At 38.2% G+C, this 20,632-nt stretch overlaps 1 protein-coding gene across 3 annotated transcripts in view; it reads left to right on the top strand.

Annotated features, from left to right (window-relative positions):
• The window catches only part of PPFIA2 (protein tyrosine phosphatase, receptor type, f polypeptide (PTPRF), interacting protein (liprin), alpha 2), a 507,538-nt gene that overhangs the window by 347,057 nt on the left and 139,849 nt on the right, over positions 1-20,632 (top strand). For all 3 annotated transcript variants that reach the window (XM_010832020.1, XM_010832022.1, XM_010832021.1), the window contains one exon: positions 7,754-7,870. In XM_010832020.1, coding sequence (XP_010830322.1) covers positions 7,754-7,870 — 117 coding nt within the window. The remainder of the gene's footprint in view (positions 1-7,753; positions 7,871-20,632) is intronic.

The following is a 20,632-nucleotide window of genomic DNA, read 5'->3' as shown; positions in this document are numbered from 1 at the left end:
TTCAGCTTCTTCAGCATTACTGGTCAGGGCATAGGCTTGGATTACCGTGATATTGAATGGTTTTCCTTGGAAACGAACAGAGATCATTCTGTCATTTTTGAGATTGCATCCAAGTACTGCATTTTATACTCTCTTGTTGACTATAATAGCTAAGTCATAAAAGATGATGAGAGGCAGTTAAGGAGAAAAGGTATGTAAGAAAAACTCTCTTCTTCCTCCTATGATTCTCCTTTACTCTCACACTACTATCATACTTACCAACACTTCTGACAGCAACACTTCCCCTACCAAGCAATTCACTGCAACACCAGCAGGATGTCCTAGAGTTTAACTCAGTTCTGACACTGCAAACAGTTCTGACACTGGAGGTAGCATCAGATCCTACAGGTCAAGGGCTCAGTTCCACTAGAGCACGCCCAGCCTCCTTCAGATGCCACTTGCAAGTCCAATTTGTCATTTGTGCTTCTGGCTAATTGGGTACAAATCAGAGACTCCCACTAACCCCTCCTTGGGTTCGATTAATTTGTTGGAGCAGTTCATGGAACTCAGGGAAACATTTACCTACATTTATGGCCACCTGATGCAAAGAACCAGCTCATTGGAAAAGACCTAAATTCTGGGAAAGATTGAAAGTAAAAGGAGAAGTGGGCAGCAGAGGATGAGATGGTTAGATAGCATCACTGATTCGGTGGACATGAATTTGAGCAAACTCTGGGAGTTAGTCAAGTATGGGAGAGCCTGGAGTGCTGCAGTCCATGGAGGTGCAAAGAGTCAGACACGACTTAGCAACTGAACAACATAGTAATAAAGGATACAGATTAACAACCAGATGGAAGGATACATAATGAATAAGGTCTGAGAGGGTCCTGAGTTCAGGAGCTTCTGTCCCTGTGGGGTTGGGATGCATCACTTTCCAGTATGTGGATATGTGCACCAACCTGGAAGTTCCCCAATCCATGTACTTTTGGGAATTTTATGAAAGCTCCATTACATAGGTATGATCAATCATTTATTGAATGAGTAATTAATCACTGATTCATTTCCCTGTTCCCTGTCTGGAGAATGGTGGGTGGAGCTAAAAGTTCCAAGCTTGTAATAATGACTTGATCCTTCTGGTGATGAGCCTCCATCCAGGAGCCCACCCAGAATCCCCCATTAGAAGAAAAGATGCTCTGAATGAGTACTGTTATCATTGAGTAATTTACAAGAGTTTTAGGATCTCTATGTGTGAGCATTCCAAATGAATATAAAAGCATACGGCCAAGGTGGCATTCTAATATGTGTGACTGCAAGTCCTTCATCAGCTAGAACATGAAGTATGAATAAGAAGATAAAGGTGATCCTCATTATTACATTATGAATATTGACATAATAAACACTTAATGTACATCATATTTGACTAAGAACTTTACAAACACACTAAAACATAGGTATTATTATCCCTCATTTTATAGCAGAGGAACATGACCTTAAGGTTAAGAAACTTTTACAAAGTCAGACAACCTTTTCCCCCAATTAAAAGTAAATTAAAAATGAAAAAAAAAAATAGAGTCAGAAACCAGTAACAACTAGATGGGCCAGGATTCCTCCTAGGCCTTTTAGGAATATTTAAGAATGCTATGCTTCTGGGAATCACCTCCCAAATAAACTTGTGTGCAATTATTCATCTTAGGGAGGGTCTGCTTTCAAGAAATCTTGAACTCGGAAAGAAAAGATAGTCTAGATGAAAAGATGATGTAAAGAAGTACATTTATATAATGTGTTAAGCCCAGATTTTGGCACATTTTAAGAGTTCATTAGATTGTTTGTGTTTGTTGCTGCTGTCCTACTGTTCCTTTCCTTTGCTAGAATGTAAGCTTCTTGAGGGAAGGACTTTTCTCCCAGTGGTGTCTCATGCTTAGAACAATGATCAATGAACATTTGTTCAATGGATGAATTAATGTAGTTCCAACACTTGAGAAATCCCAAAATGTGAGAATATAGAGATACAAACTACACTGTATTATTTTCTTCCAAATCACCTTTCTCTTAAGAATCACATGTTTCTGTGCACTTCTTGACACCTGAAGTTTCCAAGACATCAATTTTCAGTGATCTTTTGAAGGAATCAGTTTTCAAGATGTCGACTTTCAGCTATCTTTTGAAGACATCTTACATCATATGAAGAACTCACTAAAACATTTTTATGAATCTCAGACTTTTGTTTTCAATAATGATTTTCATTTTCTGAACCCTCTACCTGAAAAGTTTTCTCCCAGGTATCCACATTGCTTCCTTTCTCTCATTCAGATTTATACTCAGAAAGCACCTAGTTCCTAATTGCATCCCTCCCTTGCTTTAATTGGGCTTCCCTGGTAGCTCAGACAGTAAAGCGTCTGCCTACAATGCGGGAGACCTGGGTTTGATCCCTGGGTCAGGAAGATCCCCTGGAGAAGGAAACAGCAACCCACTCCAGTATTCATGCCTGGAGAATCCCATGGACCGAGGAGCCTGATGGGCTACAATCCATGGGGTTGCAAAGAGTCAGACATGACTGAGCGACTTCACTTCACTTGCTTTAATTTTCCCTTTACAATTATCACCATTTAAAAATGTATTCCACTTATTTTTGTTTACAGTTTCTCTCAGCCAACAAGAATGAATTAAAACTGTTTCTGCCTTTTCCCCCTAATAATTTCCCTAACACCTGATACATCATCAGTGAAATATCAACAAATATTTGTGAAGTGCATGAATGTCTCCAGACCATCAAGGAAAACTGTTTTTCAAAGAAAGAAGATAGAAGAGAATCTGTTGTAAAGCATGCTAGGATCCTTGAAATAGTCTGATAGGAATAAAGGAATGGGGAATGGGGAATTTTCCTGACTGGAAGACAGGCCACCAAGACCAGCCGTGGTCCACTGTGTGAGATCAGAGCTTATCAGAGATTGATAAGGGCCAGAAGCAACCTGACAGAGGCAAAGGTTAAAAGAAAAAAAAAAAAAAAACTTGGAAAGTTGCCTTGGAAATATAATGGGTTTGGGAGTGCCCAGAAGCAGAGTCAGGCTGTCAGAAGCTTAATAAGCTATCAAGAAACCCAAAGAAGGGTCAAGGCAAACCAATAAGCTGAAGAGAAACAATCACACAGATGCCTGAGTTTTAGTTGAAATACTTTAGCTTCCTGAGTCACCTGTCATTCTTTTATCTTCTTCCAGATATGTTTCCCACCAGAATATTAAACAGCCTGCAGTACTCGGAACACAAAGAGCTCATGCTCTCCTGACTACTGAAAAGTTGTCTCCTACTGTCTCTCTCATAAACTCTTAGTCATTTTTCCAAATCCCCATGTAGATATTGAGTGTGTTGTGTTGCTTTCCATGTTCCCTGTTATATTTCCAAGGACACTTTTAGTTGCAATTGAGAGAAAATCAATACAAAATTTAAGCACAAAGACAAAATTTGGGGCTCATTTTATGGAGATGTCAGGGATAGAATTGATATAAGAATGGCTAAAACCAGCAGTAGAAGTCATTCATCAGGGCTCCATCATTTCTACCTGCTTCTCTATGAGGAGGAACTGATGGTAAACAGTACTCTGATTATATCCCACTAGCCTACTTTCCATACTAGAAAGAGGCTCTTACCCTATAGTTCTGCAAGAAGCTTCTCTCAAGGAAGCTGCTGACTTAGACCACGTGCTCACCCATCTTCCATGGGCTCTGGCTGCCTAGTGTCTGTAGGATTAAAGTGCATGCTAAGTTGCTTCAGTCAAGTCCAACTCTTTGTGGCCCTATGAACTGTAGCCTACCAGACACCTCTGTCCATGGTATTCTCCAGGCAAGAATACTGGAGTGGGTTGCCAGGCCCTCCTTCAGGGGATCTTCTCAACCCAGGCATCAAACCAGCATCTCTTACATCTCCTGTATCAATAGGCAGGTTCTTTACCTCTAGCACCACCTGGGAAGTCCAGGATGAGAGCTGAGAAGGAAAATTCCCCAGTGAAAATGTAAGATGTCTTCACCAAGAGAAATATGAATGAATTCCGGGCATTTAAAAACAAATGTCAACAAACACTTGACAAATCATGGTTTATCAGTTAAAAGGATTGTGGAAAGACTCTTGACCAGAGTGTCATGGGCCTTCAGTGGATTGATATGCGTAAAAATGCATGCAGAGTTCTGCCTACAGGTGCCTCTCTTCAGGGAGGGGTCCATAACTTCAATGAAGTACAGGGAAGCCCAGGGTGGGCAGACAACAGTACTTGGAAAAGAAATGCTTCCTACCCACCCTCACCCACTGTTAACTTCCCCTGACTTATCAGAGCCCAAATGCAAAGCCATGCAAGACAATGTGATAGAGTAGAAAACCTAAAGATAAGGACTTTTATTTGATTCCTTAGTTCTCATTAAGTTCTCTGTCTCAATTTAATCACTTGCTAAATGTGGGTCTTAAGACCTAACTTGCAGATGAAAATAGTTTAACATGGTGGGTTCCCAGTACATTCTTGCAGTTACATAGCAACTGAGCAAGCTACAGAGACTCCCCAGAAATGACTCCTCTTGCCCACCACACCACCCTATTTGCAGTAGGGTTAGCAGTTTAGCAATGAGGGATTCAGTCCCTCTTTGGTATTCCAGGCAAGTCACTTGCACCCTCCCTTTAAGAGCATCCACTGTCAGTACAGCCAGAGAATCAGTCGCTTTCATTCCACTTGCTATTTGTGAACTACTTCCCAAGCCACCTTCTGCATTCGTTTGTGAAGTCAGCCGGGAGAATTTCCTAAAGAGGCCTGTGCTACCTTCAGCTACAGATTTCTAGGTGACCTTCTCTGCCCCTTTGAACACACACAGAAGAGCGAGCCCTACCCCCAAAGCAGTATTCACAGAAGAGAACCTCTCACTTTCCCCAGTGTGAAAGGAAGAATCAAGCTTATTAACACCTACAATTAAATCAGAGGCTGGAGCTTTGCTTTCAGAACTACTTAGGATAATTTGTTGTTGGGCAAAAATAGAACAGAATATAACCATATTAGAATGATAGAGAATATAGAGGATTTTGCATCAGTTCTCCAGTTTCAGAAATCTGATTTGTGAGAATGATTTTAGAAAAAGCAGGGTTTGCACATTAATGGCTGAAAAGTTTGTCTTTCTTGGAATTATCATGGGTATATGTTATGAAAAACTGTAAGTTTGCAATTTTTAACATAGTGGCACAACCATATTGGCGTAAGTTTTCTATATGAATTTGACATTTTGACTTTTTTAGTTAAGGTCATTAATTAATCCTTTCACTGAGTCATTTCAGTAAATCTTTACAGATGACCGCTTTATTTTAGGCACTAGGGTATATTTGATATTTATCTGAATTACTATACAAATGTAAGTTATTCTGTAAAGTGAGAAATTTATTTAAAAGGTCTCTCTTCACTTCTGAGTAAATTAAATAATGGAAGAAAATGCAAAGAATTTTTAAATTAGTTGTTACCTTTGCCTTAACATTATTTGTTAAGTCATGAATGTTATCTGGGATTCCCTGGTAGCTTAGATGATAAATAATCTGCCTGCAATGCAGGAGACTCTAGTTCGATCCCTGGACAAGGGAATGCTACCCACTCCAGTATTCTTTCTTGGAGAATTCCATGGACAGAGGAACTTGGTGGTCTATAGTCCATGGAGTTGCAAAGAGTCGGACATGACTGAGCAACTAACACTGGTGCTGGATGTTGTCTTAGTGAGATTTCAATATACAATTCTTTAATTTTTAAAATTCATAATAAAGTTTTATTATGTACTGATAGTACTATAGTATTACTGCTTTCTGCAAGAGACAAGATGTTAAGAATGTAATATAAAAATGGTATATTCAGAGACTATTTCACTCCTGTTTTTCCTTTGATGTAATTCATTTCTATGCCAACATGAGAGGAATGTCCCTGAAGATTCTCAAGCACTCTAAATCTTTATCTATGGTTATTTCTGAATAAGTTAGATCTATATTCTTTGGTTTTCCATACCCATTCATTTTTTAATTCAACATTTATATTGAATCCCTGCACATACTAATGTGATGTGCTGCTTCATTTGAAAATGTTGTTTTCAATAAGGTATTCCTTTGAAAATTATTTTCCCATGAGATGTCATTAGGACTTCTGCTAGCTAAATAAACAAGCAAAGTGAGTAAGTTAATAAAGGAATAAAATATTAGATTTTAATGAGTAAGAGGCACACTGAAATAAACACAGATATATTATAAAACATATAATGGTTAGGTACACTTTCCTGGAGGAGCATGTTTTTCTGCTGAGTTTTGAAATATGATTGTGTCAGGTGTACTCTGAGCTGGGGAAGAATGCTTCAGATGGGAAGATGAGCAAGTCCCTCAGTTCTGAGTGAGAAAGAGTCCAGTCTATTTGAGGGACTGAAAGGAAGCCATTGTCGTCAAAAGGATCCTGAAGGTCAAGAAGTTTAAAATTATGCTAAATAGGGAAAAATAGAGAGGTTGTTTGGAAAGCTAAAGAGAGACACAATATAGCTTAAATTTAGAAGATGACTCTGGCTGCTTTGTGGAGGATAGGTTGTAGGTGGGCAAGAATGGTATTTTTAGGGAACCAATTATTTGGTGATCACAGTACTGCAAGAGAGATGCACCTTTTCAGAGTTGTTCTTCATTATGTTGATATGCCCTTAAGAAATGTGTTGAACTGCTGGAGGTCATATGCACAATCACTTTTTCTCAAGAATACGCTGCTGGCATATAAGCAGCAGAGGCAGACAGTAGGACAAATGACCAGTCTCTTGATGTATTTTGTTTATTGGATAATTATTTGTCTATGTGACATGTTCATCTTATAATTTCAACATATAAGTTTAATATGATTCCATATTTATCGTGTACTGAATACTATGGACATTAATTTCCCCTAGAACCAATACTGACTCAATATCTGAGTTGACATTATAATAAAACTTGCTAAGAAATGACTAATTTGTGGTATTGATATAATGTAAAGTACTTTTGAAATAATATGCATAAATAGCAAATATATTTTAAATCACCATTTTAAAATGCTAGAACATGATCTTCCACTCTATACATTAAGATCACTTAAACTGCAACTATCTGAGAATCTGTTTCTTAGTTCAAAGTATCATGTGTATCAAACTGAGCTAAGGTTTTACAAGAATTAATTGCCTTCTGAGAATTCTTTTTGTAAATTAACTATATTTGGACAAGATCTACTAAGATAATGACTGTTAAAATAATGACAGTGAGGCCAATTTAACTCTAAGTGCTTATGGTAGTGGTACAAAATTAAGTCCAGCTTACTTATTTGCTTGTTTTAAAGCTGCAGATGTACTGTCTCTTAGGGAAGATGAATGTGCTCATAATTGGTCTTCAGTATTCAGTCTTATTTTTTTTTATACTTTAAGGATTCAGACTAAAACAAATTTTATTGCATTTCATAAACTAAGAAGTAATTTCAGAGTTAAAAACTCATGGATCCTACCACTTTAGAAACATTTCAAACTTGATAGATACATTTTCCAACTAGAAAATATTTTAAGTAAATTTTACAATGCATAAATATAAATATTTTTTAAAATGCTAATCTAAATTTTAGAAATATTTATGAAATAATGAGTACAATTTAACGGTTATTTTATGGTTATTTGTTTGTGTTCACTAGTTCTTAACCACATTCAAGTAAGCTCAATTTTTGTATACTTCATGTTGGTATTTTAGATTTTAAAGGCACGATGGTTTTATTTTGCAGATTGTGGCCTTGCGTGAACAAAATGTTCATATACAAAGAAAAATGGTATCAAGTGAGGGGTCCACAGAATCTGAACATCTTGAAGGGATGGAACCTGGCCAGAAAGTCCATGAAAAGGTATCACGCATATGACATGCTCTTACATGCAAATGTGTACTTGCTATACCGTTTGACAGGAATATGAAATATCTGTGTAATTCTTGTAATAAACACTATGTTTTGACTTGGTCAAAAGTGCTTTATGATTTCCCTTATTAATTGCTCATAGTCTGATTTTCTCAAACATATTATGTGTGTGGATTTGCACATATATATATTTATGTGCATAAATATAAATCAAATATACTTGTTATTAACTTGATTCTCTTAAGAAGAATTTAATTATATATCTGACTGAACAGATCTATAATTGAATAAATATGTCTGTGTATATATATATATATATTAGTAATATATATACAGGATTGTTTAAAGTAAAATAAGTTTGATTTATAACTGGTTCTATGTATAACTGGTGACTTATCTGTGGCCTATCACTGCAAAAAATGTTGATAATATCTTATTTGACTTTTCATTTTCCATGTGTTTGATGCTAGAGGTACTCTAGCAGTACCTCTGTTAATGAGAAATTACATGAAAGGATATCTGAAGTCATCCAACTTTTGCTATTTTTTTAGAAGGAATTGATTTTCCTTGTGGGTGGGGCATAGACCAAGGTCGAGGAAACCAACAGTCTCTTCTGGCACCTTTCTGCACTCTTCTGTGCTGAACCACTTGTTCCCAGCCCAAGAGAAAGAAGGTCAGATGCTGGTAGATCTGGAATCACATGAATATTAAATATGGGTATTTGTACATCCTGCGCGTGAGGCTTGGACCATCTCCTGGGTGTTTGCAAGTTATAGCTTTGGATGGCTGAGCTCCTTAATCATCAAGAGCTCATGAAGCAGGTATCTAAACTGGTATCATTGTGAATATCAAGAGGTTTTGAAACATAGAGATTAAGAAGTAAGTGACTGGACCACAATACAAATAGTCCTAGACCTTTGTTGTTTAGTCACTAGGTCGTGTCCAACTCATTGAGACTTCACGGACTGTAGCCCGCCAGGCTCCTGTCCATGGTATTTTCCAGGCAAGAATACTGGAGTGACTTGTCATATCCTTTTCCAAGGGATCTTCCCAACCCAGGGATCAAGCTTGCATCTCTGCATCTCCTACATTGCAGGTGGATTCTTTACTGCTGAGCCACCAGGGAAGCCCTAGACTTCTTACCATAAAATAAATTGCACATTTCCTCATTTGTCCAGTTGAAACAAGTGAAGGGGCTTCTTATGTTTCCTCCTTTAAGTGTTAAAGCAAAAGAAGTCAAGTAAATCAAACTAGTTTCCCAGGAACGCCATCAATTCTGATGGCTGAGACGCAAACAACTCTTCATTAAAGGCCTTAGTATTTTAGCCTTTATCCATGTATTTTATAGAAATCTTAAGCTAGGTATTAAAAATAAGCTACAATCTGACAGCCAGATTTCATGAACTATATTTCAAATTTGAGTAAAATTTATTTCTCTTTTCTTTAGATAACTTAACTGACATTAACTCAGTAAATAAACCACCAAGCTCTCAAGAATAAGGCATCTACATGAAATATTCAGTTTAGGAAACTAGCATGTCATTTTTCTATTACTGTTTCAGTTTAATTATGTCATCAGTGATACAGTGATATATCTTTTCTCAGAGAATTACATAATCACACTGTTTTGAATGTGAAAATGAACTTTATGGTCATTTAGTCTTTTTCTTAGAAATCTTCAAAATATAACGATGCCACATTATGCTAATCCAAAGTAAAATTAAAAAAATATGCTTTCAAAGGTATAAAAAGTTTAAGACCGTATCTATTTGCTAACAAACCATTTTGTGCTTAAAGCATTTCTTTAATACTTCTGGGGAGTGAGCAGTACTCATACATGTATTTTGTTTTCAAATTTATTTCTTTGAAATATAAACCCTAAATATTCAGGCATTATAGAATGTAAGACAATTGATGTCAGATTAATTACCTAATTACAGAATTAGAATGAGAACCTACAAATAAATGATGTTTGTCTCTGTTGGACTCAAAAGATAGTGGTGTATATGTGGAGGATTCTGAGTATTTTAAAACCCCAAGAACTTGTTTTTAACGATCTTTGCCTTCTAGTTCTGGGTGAAGGCTTTTCAGCCAGTGCAGAAGAGAAACTCTGTGCCATTGCTAACTCACTCTTTTTAAAAGGGTGTAAAGAATGGATGTAAATGGATTAAAGATTTTTAAATATTGTAATTAACAGTATTCTGTTTTTCAATTTCCCTGAATTGTAGGAAGAGTGATTGCCAAATGCTCAGAATAGTGATATACTAGGGTATTTCCAAATATCATGTACCTATCCTGAAACATAATCCTAAAATAAGTATTATTTTATCATCCTTATATAAACACTTAAATTATATAGATGAACATTATAAATCTTTTCAAAAGTATCCCTTCTAACAGGATTATTTAAAGTGTGTTAATACCATTGAATAACAAGTGTTATAAGGTTGTAATTTAATTCCTTACACTTAATTTTTCTATAAGGAGTATTTAGAAAGTATGTTAAAGCAAAGGAAAAGAGATTATTTGGGGGAGTGTCTGTATAATGAAGGTTATCAGTGTAGGATGACTGGAGTATTCGTGTATAAATTGCAAAGTGGTTGTTGGGAAGGAAAACACAAAACTATTACTAGGTGCTGTGGAACTGTCAGAAAGTGGCTGGTAAATCCTAGTCACAAGGATTACTCTTTGTTTAGGGCAGTAAAGTTATTTAAATTACATGGTCAGAGTGGGTTATTAGCCAAGAGGAGATGTTTTACGTCAGTGGCTTGAACACTCTGTTGACAAAATAGTTGATAAAAATAGTCTTACAAAGCACACTCTGAAACAGGCCTATTACTCATAGAAAAGTTGTGTAATTATTATCAACATGTAAAAAAGAAAAATGAAAAGAAAAAATTAAGTTTAACTGAAACAAGTCTGTTTCTTTATGCCACACATTTAATTGGTTGTTCTAGAAGAACATAAATATCCACAGGATAATAACAATTTTTCAGAACACTAAATTTTGCCTCATTAAAAGTTCAGACTAGGACCAATAAGTTTCTTCCTGTTGCTTTCTACAGGGGAGTTAATGTGTGGAAAAAACTTAGTAAACACACTGCTCTGGTAAAAGAGGTAATAATGCTCCTGACTTATAACTCTACTTGCAATTATTTTTTTCAGCTGAAAATGTTTGCTAAGTAGAATATTAGACAGTGATTGAGATTCAGAGGACATAGTCACTAAATTTTGCAGGAGTGAAAATAATCTGCCCAAATTAATATTGCAAAACGTGATGAATAAAGTGATGTCAAAAATGATAATAGATTTTAAAGGAGAGATGCATCAGTTGTGATAGGAGGTGTCAGTGAGGCAGCATGGAATAGTAATTTGGTTGAAGTCAGTAAACCCAGATTCAAATCCCGTCTGTGCCATTTAAATAGTAGCTGGGTGTCCTTAATGCTACAACCTCCCTGAGCATCAGTTACAAGTAACTAGTCATGCCTTCGGAGAAGGCAATGGCACCCCACTCCAGTACTCTTGCCTGGAAAATCCCATGGATGGAGGAGCCTGGTAGGCTGCAGTCCATGGGGTCACTAAAAGTCAGACACGACTCATCGACTTTACTTTCACTTCTCACTTTCATGCATTGGAGAAGGAAATGGCAGCCGACTCCAGTGTTCTTCCCTGGAGAATCCCAGGGACGGGGGAGCCTGGTGGGCTGCCGTCTATGAGGTCACACAGAGTCAGACACGACTGAAGTGACTTAGCAGCAGCAGCAGCAGCAGTCATGTCTTGCTTGTAACTTTGTTGTTAGGAAAACAAGCAATGGATAAGCACTACGGTCATTATATTTATTAATACCGGGTTCTCATGGTCATTGATTTTTCAGTAAATTTTTAGTGGTGAACTTACTGAAGTGCTCAGAAATAGGTTCTGTTCTGGGTGGTTGGAATGCTAATGAATAGGGCAGAGGTAAGTAAAATAAGTACGTACACATAAAGGGAAATGAATGTGATCACGGGGCAGGTGCAAGGTCGATGTGAAGGTTGCTAAGTAGGCAGGGCACTGAATGGTTTCTCAAGGGGTGGTGTTTGAACTGGAACCTGAAAGAGCACAGGGAGTCCGTGGAAAAGCGTCAAGAGTTCTTGAAACGAAGGCAACGCTAAGTGCACATGCTCCAACAGTGGGAAAGAACTTCTTGGGCATATTCTTGGGAAAAAAGGAGCCTAGTTGTCAGGAGAGGGAGAAGCAGGGAACACGGCACACAGGGGCAGGGTGTGTGCCAGACCATTAACGATCAGTCTTGTTGGCTGTAATAAGAAGTCCAGTTTTATTTTCAGAGAAATGGGAAGGATTTTAAATGTGGAAGCATCTTGATTAGATATTTTTTAACAAATCATTTGTACTACATCTTTATATCCATTTATCATTTTTTCTCATATCAGACTTCTGAACCTGTGAGAGATTTTTTTCCCTTTTCTTAATTTTATAGCCAATGAAATTGAGGTCTGCTTAGGTTGAGTGACTTATTTGTCCAGAGTAGGACCAGAACTTTGGTCTTCTCACCTCCTCTGTGCTCTTATGTTCCTTCATGCCAGGATGCTTTCTCTAGGTGTTATATTGGTTTCTGGAAAGTCATTCTAATCCAATATTATTTTTTTCTGAACTTTTAGTCTTTCATAATTATACATATGTCCTTTTTTTCTAGAATTATTTTAGTCTATTTAAGAGTATGCTTTTAAAAAATATCTTCAATTTTTTCTTCCCCCAAATCTCCCAGTTATATTCCTTTTTACTCTGAACAGGTGCTTGAAGACAGTGGCATTTACAAATGTTGATTGCTATGAATATGGTTTTTAAACCTAGGCAAGAGGGGTCCACAGTTGAGTGGGGTCTTTCTCTGGCCCCTCGTGCCCCTCTCTGAGGATGGGCACAGGGAGAAGTTGCAGAGGTGTGAGTCACAGCAGCACCTCTTCTTGACAACCTGCCAAGTTCCTAGCAGCCCAAACTTTCAGATCAAACAGACCTTACCCTCCAGAGCCTTTGTGAGTTTCTTCTTAGGAACAACGTCTGTCTCTGCCCACACTCCAGTGGACCTCAGAAGAAGCTAAGGGACATGTATTTTTAGAAGCACTGTTTATGCAGATAAAGCAGACCAGGATTCTGGAAGGAGCTGAGGCTGGGAAGAGAAGCAGGCTACAGTCTAGGGCATATCTGGGTAACTAAGCTCTGCTGTGGAACTTCATTAGAATTATTCATTAAATCTAGCCTAAAAGTCAGTGTGAAAGGTATTTCAAGGAAGATAGTAGGATGATTTTTTTATTTGACTGTCATATTTGGATTTATGGCATGTAAGCCTCTTTGTTCTTTTGCCTTGGGATCCACAAACACTAAGAACCCACCTGTCTGCTCCCCACTGTAAAAAGTGTAATTCAGTTGCAACATTTTACTACGCACTTTTATGTTCGTATGTATGTATGTATGTATGTATGTATGTGTATATATATATCTCTCTGTGTGTGTGTGTGTGTGTGTGTATGAAACTGAAGTCTCACAAACCAGTAGTTACACTTGACACAATACATTTTGATGTTTGTTGTTCATTAGTGACTAAGAGATTACTGTGGTTCTTCTCAGAGCTCAGGGTGAAGTGGGTGGCCGATCTTTCAAGTGATCACACAACGCATCCTTGGCACGTCATAGGAGATCCTTTCCCAACTGGCTGACCTCTTCTCACCTTTCAAGCTTCTCTGCTTGTCACCCCACTTTGCACTTAGGTACTCTTAGTGAACCAAGCCGGTGCTTCCCTTTCCAACAGCACTGCTCTCATTATTCATTCCTCTTAGAATTTGACATTAATTCGTGACTGTTCTTTAATACAATGCAACAAAATAATTGGGTAACAGTCAATGTAAATGTGCACGCTGAGTCAATATAAAATCAGAAACAGATTTTTGTTGGCAATTTTTTCAGTTTTTTAATTCCTGCCAGGAAGGCAGAAGAACTTTGGCCAAACACATGTAAAACAAAATGAAGGATCGGTGGCAAGAATAATACTCAGATCAAAAAATATAGCAATTAAGTGTCTAATGGTTGCATTCTGTGCATAAAAGACACTGAAGTTTTATAAAAGATGAAATATGGAATGTGCCTTTACCAAAATTAAGGGTTTTGTGGATTTTTAGTGATGCAAGACTGTTTCAGACTGAACCACCAATAACAAAAATGGGCACTTAGAAAAAGTTAATATAGCTTTGTGAGCAATATGCTCCTCACTGGTGACAAAAGGGCTTTATTTCCTCATACCATGGCACTGGATTATAAAATACTGTAATACGCAGATTCTACATAGTCTCACACAAACCTATTAGCTATACATTTAAATGTTTGGCTTATGAATATACTACATATCTATTTTAAAAATACTATAAAAGACCATTAACACAAATGCCATTCTTTTAAAGATCACTACTATGTTACAGCCGAAATCCCTCATCCATAGGGATATCTCCAGTAATTAATTGTGTTTTGCCAATTTTTATATGCTTTCCTCATCCCATGTCAACTACTTTCAGTAACTGTTCATCAAAAAATTCAGTTCTTTCTTAATTATGGCTTATTTTATTCATTGTTAAGTTTCTTCTCTGTTTCAAAGGTAATTATCCTTGGGATTTTTGTTTTACCTCTTAATCAGGCTTCCCAGGTGGCTCGGTGGTAAAGAATTCAGCTGCCGATGCAGGAGACTCCAGACCTGGATTTGATCCCTAGGTAGGAAAGATTCCCTGGAGGAGGAAATGGCAACCCACTCCAGTATTCTTGCTGGGAAATCCCATGGACAGAGGAGCCTGGTGGACTACAGTCCATGGGGTCACAAAGAGTCAGACATGATTGAGCCAGAAAAGGTGCAGCCCTAACAGAATAGTTTCTTCTGTGTGTTGATCCCCTATGCAGTGATGTAATTCCTCATAATAACATTATAATAAAGTATACAGTTCCCTTTTATCCATCAATTGAATTTTTAAGCATTGGAGCCAAACAAAAGGATGAGATTTATGAATTTGCCATTTTGGGATTGGTGCACCTCCCAGGAAATAGAGGGTCCAAGTACGGCTTACATATATAAGGCTTGAGTGGCCTAGAAGTCTATGATTGGCTAGAAAAGGGCACAGAAGAGGCAAGGTTAGGCTGTTTCGTGGTTCATCCATATGCACAGGAAGTTATCCCGTATCAACTTTATAGGAGCTGAGTTGGAGAGGAAGATTATAACCAAAAGCCATCTTTTATAAACAATGGCAAAAATAAGAAGCAAAAATCTTCTAATGTTGTGAGTGAAAATCACTCAGTTGTGTCCAACTCTTTGAGACTCTAGGGACTGCATAAGTAAGTAAGTGTTAGTAGCTCAATCGTGCGGACTCTTTGCGATCCCATGGACTGCAGCCCACCAGGCTCCTGCGTCCATGAGGTTTTCAAGGCAAGGATACTGGAGTGGGTTGCCACTTCCTTCTACAGAGGATCTTCCCAACCCAGGGATCCAACCCAGGTCTGCTGCCCTGCAGGCAGATTGTTTACTGACTGAGCTACAAGGGAAGCATAGTCCATGGGATTCTTCAGGCCAGAATACTGGAGTGGGTAGCCTTTCCCTTCTCCAGGGGATCTTCCCAACCCAGGGATTGAATCCAGGTCTCCCGCATTGCAGGTGGATTCTTTACCAGCTGAGCCACTAGGGAAGCCCAAGAATACTGGAGTGGGGAGCCTATCCCTTCTCCTGGATCTTCCTGACCCAGGAATCCAACCAGGGTCTCCTCCATCACAGGTGGATTCTTGACCAACTGAGCTATGAGGGAAGACCTCTAATGTTGTATGAGAACTTAAAAAGTTCAAAACAAATCCTTTGAATCCAGTGACTGGGTTTTTATATTTCACTATACTTTTAATAGATGGGAAGTGAAATGGACTCCTCTATCTTTAATAACAGATTTAGTATCATTTGTATCATTAGCCCAAATCCAGGGGAAGCAGGATAAACACATCTTTGCTGAAGCAGGATAATTTCAGACTTTAAAAGGCTGACTGATTCACAAGAGTTTGACAGAAAATTTGTTCATCTACCTCTGTCCTATTGGTATAATTTGAGTGTCTATTTTGCGCCAAGGACTCTGCTTTCATATAGGGATATAAAGAACAAGTACTTTTCCTTCCCTCGGCATTGTTTTGTCTGATCTTTAAGCCAATTCAGGAGAATTTTTAAGTCTATCATTCAGATGTTCTGCAATTGACCTAATTTTATTTTTCATTTTGGTAGGGTTTATCCATCTTAATATTTCTCATAAAGCAATAGTCTCCAGAAATTTAATGGGTGTTTTATAGAACCCATTTCCCCAAAAAAAGATTTCTTGGGGATAAGAATATTAAGATATATTATGCTATACAATTTTGAACTGTTATCTTTACTGTAGTATTTATTCAAATTCCCCAGTACTACATGTTAATATTATTCAGTGTTTCCTAAATTTGTGTGACCAAAAATCTTATTAATCCTCAGGAGAATTGCACATGCCAAGACAAGTATTCTGAAAAATATTCCCTAATGGTGGCTCTGGACTTATAAAGATAGGCAGACTGTTCTTCAAAGCTGTCTGTAAACCTCATTAACAAAAGGGCTACATGCCAATGAGAACAAGATAAATAACTTCTGTAAAGCCCTTTACAGTTTCCAAAAGTGCTTTTATTTAGTTGTTTTACTTGATCTCTGTAATAACCCTGTAAGATTTATAGACCAAGGATTATTGGCTCTAAAGTCACATAGCTTGTGAGAAGGAGGAGCCAAGATAAATAGTGTAACAAGTATATAAATATTAAAAGTGAACATGAGTGAAAAGGTATCACTGAAAACTACATGATTTAATGAATTTTGAAATATATGACTATTTATGAAGTCTGAAATCTGGTCAGGTACCTAGAAGCATGAAAGAGCTTTTTAGACAGAAGCATAAGCCTTTAAGAACTTTTTAAAAAAGACCTCAGACAAAGGAAACTTTGTTACACCATGTCAATGTTTCCCAGTCATCTGGTCAGGTGTGCGTGCTCATGTTCAGCTGTGTCCAACTCTTTGCGACCCTTTGGCCTGCAATGTGACAGGCTCCCCTGTCCACGGGATTTTTTAGACAAGAGTACTGGAGTGGGTTGCCATTTTCTCCTCCAACGGCTCCTTTCCACAAGGGATTGAACCCACCTCTCTTGTGTCTCCTCCTCTGCAAGTGGATTCTTTATTGTTGAGCCATCAGCAAAGTCCCCTTAGTCACATGTCCTTCTCCAGCAATTCTTACTGTGCTTTCCTTTGTCTTCAATTTTTTTTTCTTCATATATCCTATTGTAACGCACTAAGTTCTTCAGCTTAAATTCTTTTTTGGTCCTACTTATACAATCAGCTATTGCTTAATTTTTTACTCCCCTGTGTAGCAAAGTTCTTCAAAATAGTGGTCTACTCACTGTCCACAATTGCTTTCTTTATGAACCTACCCCAGGAAGGTCTTTGCTCCATCACTGCACAGGAACATCTCCTGTTACCATCATCTCTGATTTTATATTGCTAAATAAAGTGAACAATGCTCAGCCCTTTTTGAGTTAACGTCATAGTTGTTTCAGGGCTTCCTAGGTAGCTGAGTGGTAAAAAATACACCTGTTGATGCAGGAGACTTAGGAGATGAGGGTTTGATCCTTGGGTAGATCCCCTGGAGGAGGAAATGGCAACCTACTCCTGCATTCTTACCTGGACTATCCCATGGACAGAGCACCCTGGTGGGCTACAGTCCATGGAGTCACAAAGAGTCGGACATGACTGAGCAAGTGAGCGTACATGCATGCATGTGGAGCTTTTTAATTTACTCATTCCTTCTAAATTCATTTTTATTTTTCATTTGCAGTATAGGAAAGTATACTCTGTTTTTCTGTTACCCCACCAGTTATTCTTTCTCAGTCTTTTTTCCTGGATCATATTCTTCTTGATTTTTTTAAAGCATCTAGATATTCATGTTCAATCAGAGTATTTTATACTGAGAGTTACATTAAATTTGCTTTAAACTCCTATTCCCATAAAGTGGAAACTCCTATATACTTGCCAAGATTTCTTCAGATTCAGAAAGATTACATTCTCATGGTCAGAACTTGCTCTGATATTTATTTATTTATTGAAGTATAGTTGATGCAAATATTATACTAATATTAGTTTCAGATGTACAGCATAGTAGTTCAGTGTTTTTTAATAGATTATTTAAATAGAGTTACTTCCTGTTTTCTTCTTGAATTCTTAATGTTGGGATAATTCAGGGTTTAGTCCTCCATCTTTTCTCTCAGTGATTTTGATCATAAATGCTATCTGTGTGTGAATAACTTATAAATCTTTACTTCTAGTTCAGACCCTACAACCAAGCATATATATTCACCTGCCTATTGAACATCTATCTCCACTAATATATCTAAAAGACACTGAACCTTAAAATGTCAAAAAACTTATCTTTTGAAATTCCCCTCCAAAATTCCCTGCATCTGCTCTATCTCAGATAGTGCAAATCTCAGCTTTCCAGTTGCTCAATCAAAAGAATTTGGAATTATTCTCAGGTCTTCCCTATGTCTCATGAAAGTGAAAATCACCCAGTCGTATCTGACTCTTTGTGACTCCATGGACTTCCGTGGAATTCTCCAGGCCAGAATGCTGGAGTGGGTAGCCGTTCCCTTCTCCAGGGGATCTTCCCAACCCAGGGATCGAACCCAGGTCTCCCATGTTGCAGGCGGATTCTTTACCAGCTGAGCCACCTATATCTCATACTGCACATCAAACTGTAAAGAAATTCTGTTTGTTCTACTTTCAAAATATGTCTAAAATCTGCCACTTCTCACCACCTCCAGTTAGCACTCGGCTCTAAACCACTATCATCTCTCACCTGGATTATTGTAGTCAGACTCCTTCCAAGGCTCTCTGCTTCTCTCATGGGCTCTTACTGTCTATTTTTTAACATAGCATGAATCAGTGATTTTTAAAACCTAAATCTGAACATGTCAGTCATATGCTTAAAACTCTGCAAATATTTCCTATTTACCACAAGACTCTACATGATTTATGGGGATTCCCAGGTGGTGCGGTGGTAACAGGAGCTGCGGGAGATGTGGGTTCAATCCCTGGTTTGGGGAGATCCCTGGGGTAGGAAATGGCAACCCACCCCAGTATTCTTGCCTGGAGAATTCCATGGACAGAGGAGCCTGGCAAGCTACACTCCATGGGATGGCAAAGAATAGAAATGGACTGAGCAACGAAGCATGCCCACTTCATGATGTGACTTCCCTTATCTTCTGACTTCATCTCTTCCCTCACCCCAGCTACACTGGCCTCCTGTTGACTTCTTTATGGCAGTTGATATCTGCCATACCACATTGTGAATCAGCCTTAAGTATACATATGTCTTCTCTCCTGAGCCTCCTTCCCATCCCCCCACCACATCCTACCCCTCTAGGTTGAGCTTCCTCTGTTATACAGCAATTTCCCACTGGCTATCTATTTTCAGTTCAGTTCAGTTCAGTCACTCAGTCGTATCTGATTCTTTGTGACCCCATGAACTGTAGCATGCCAGGCCTCCCTGTCCATCACCAACTCCCGGAGTTTACCCAAACTCATGTCCATCGAGTCGGTGATGCCATCCAGCCCTCTCATCCTTGTCATCCCCTTCTCCTCCTGCCTTCAATCATTCCCAGCATGAGGGTCTTTTCAAATGAGTCAGCTCTTCGCATCAGGTGGTCAAAGTATTGGAGTTTCAGCTTCAGCATCAGTCCTTCCAATGGACATTTACATATGATAATGTATGTTTCAGTGCTACTCTCTCAATTCGTCCCATCCTCTCCTTCCTCCACTGTGTCCACAGATCTGTTCTTTATGTGTGCGTCTCTATTCTTGCCCTACAAATAGGATCACCAGTACCATTTTCCTGTTGACTTATGACTTGATCTCCCCTCTGTCTAGAATGCCCTTCCCCCAGATATCTGTGTAGCTATTTCCCTCTCTTGCATCAAGCCTTTGTTCAAGTGCCATTAATGTATTCTAATATAGAGTATAATTCATGTATTTATAATACCTATAATTTATAGTCTGTTGCTCTAGCTAAGAATAAACTCCATGATGTTTAAAGTTTCTGTTTTATTTCTGATCCGGCTTAAGTACCTAGAACAGCTCCTGGCACGTGGTAAGCTCTGAAAGTGAAAGTGTGAAAGTGTTAGTCCCTAAGTTGTGTCCAACTCTTTGCAACCCCATGGACTATAGCTCACAAGATTCCTCTGTCCATGGACTTCTCCAGGCAAGAATGCTGGAGTGGGTAGCCATTCCCTTCTCCGGGGAGTCTTCGTGACCTAGGGATGGAACCTGGGTCTCTTGCATTGCAGGCAGATTCTTTACCATCTGAGACACCAAGGAAGACCAATAAGAATATGTTAAGTAATTAAATGCCACACTATTTTAACTAGTATTACCTAAATCCTGATTATTAGAGCTTAATTATAGTAACAGTTTTTGAAGTCCCATTTTAAAACCCTATCATATTTCCATTGGAATTGCTTAAGTAAATAAATGAATTTTGGGAGAATAGTCACCTCTATGATACATTGATTTTTTTTTTTTTTTTTTACCATGGGGATGGTCTTGATCCCTGTCTCCTGTACAATGTCATGAACCTCATTCCATAGTTCATCAGGCACTCTATCTATCAGATCTAGTCCCTTAAATCT

The sequence above is a fragment of the Bison bison genome, unplaced genomic scaffold (assembly GCF_000754665.1).
Source record: "Bison bison bison isolate TAMUID 2011002044 unplaced genomic scaffold, Bison_UMD1.0 scf7180017864535, whole genome shotgun sequence".
In the NCBI taxonomy this organism is placed as follows: Eukaryota; Metazoa; Chordata; class Mammalia; order Artiodactyla; family Bovidae; genus Bison; species Bison bison.
This window is presented reverse-complemented; position numbering and strand designations above follow the sequence as displayed.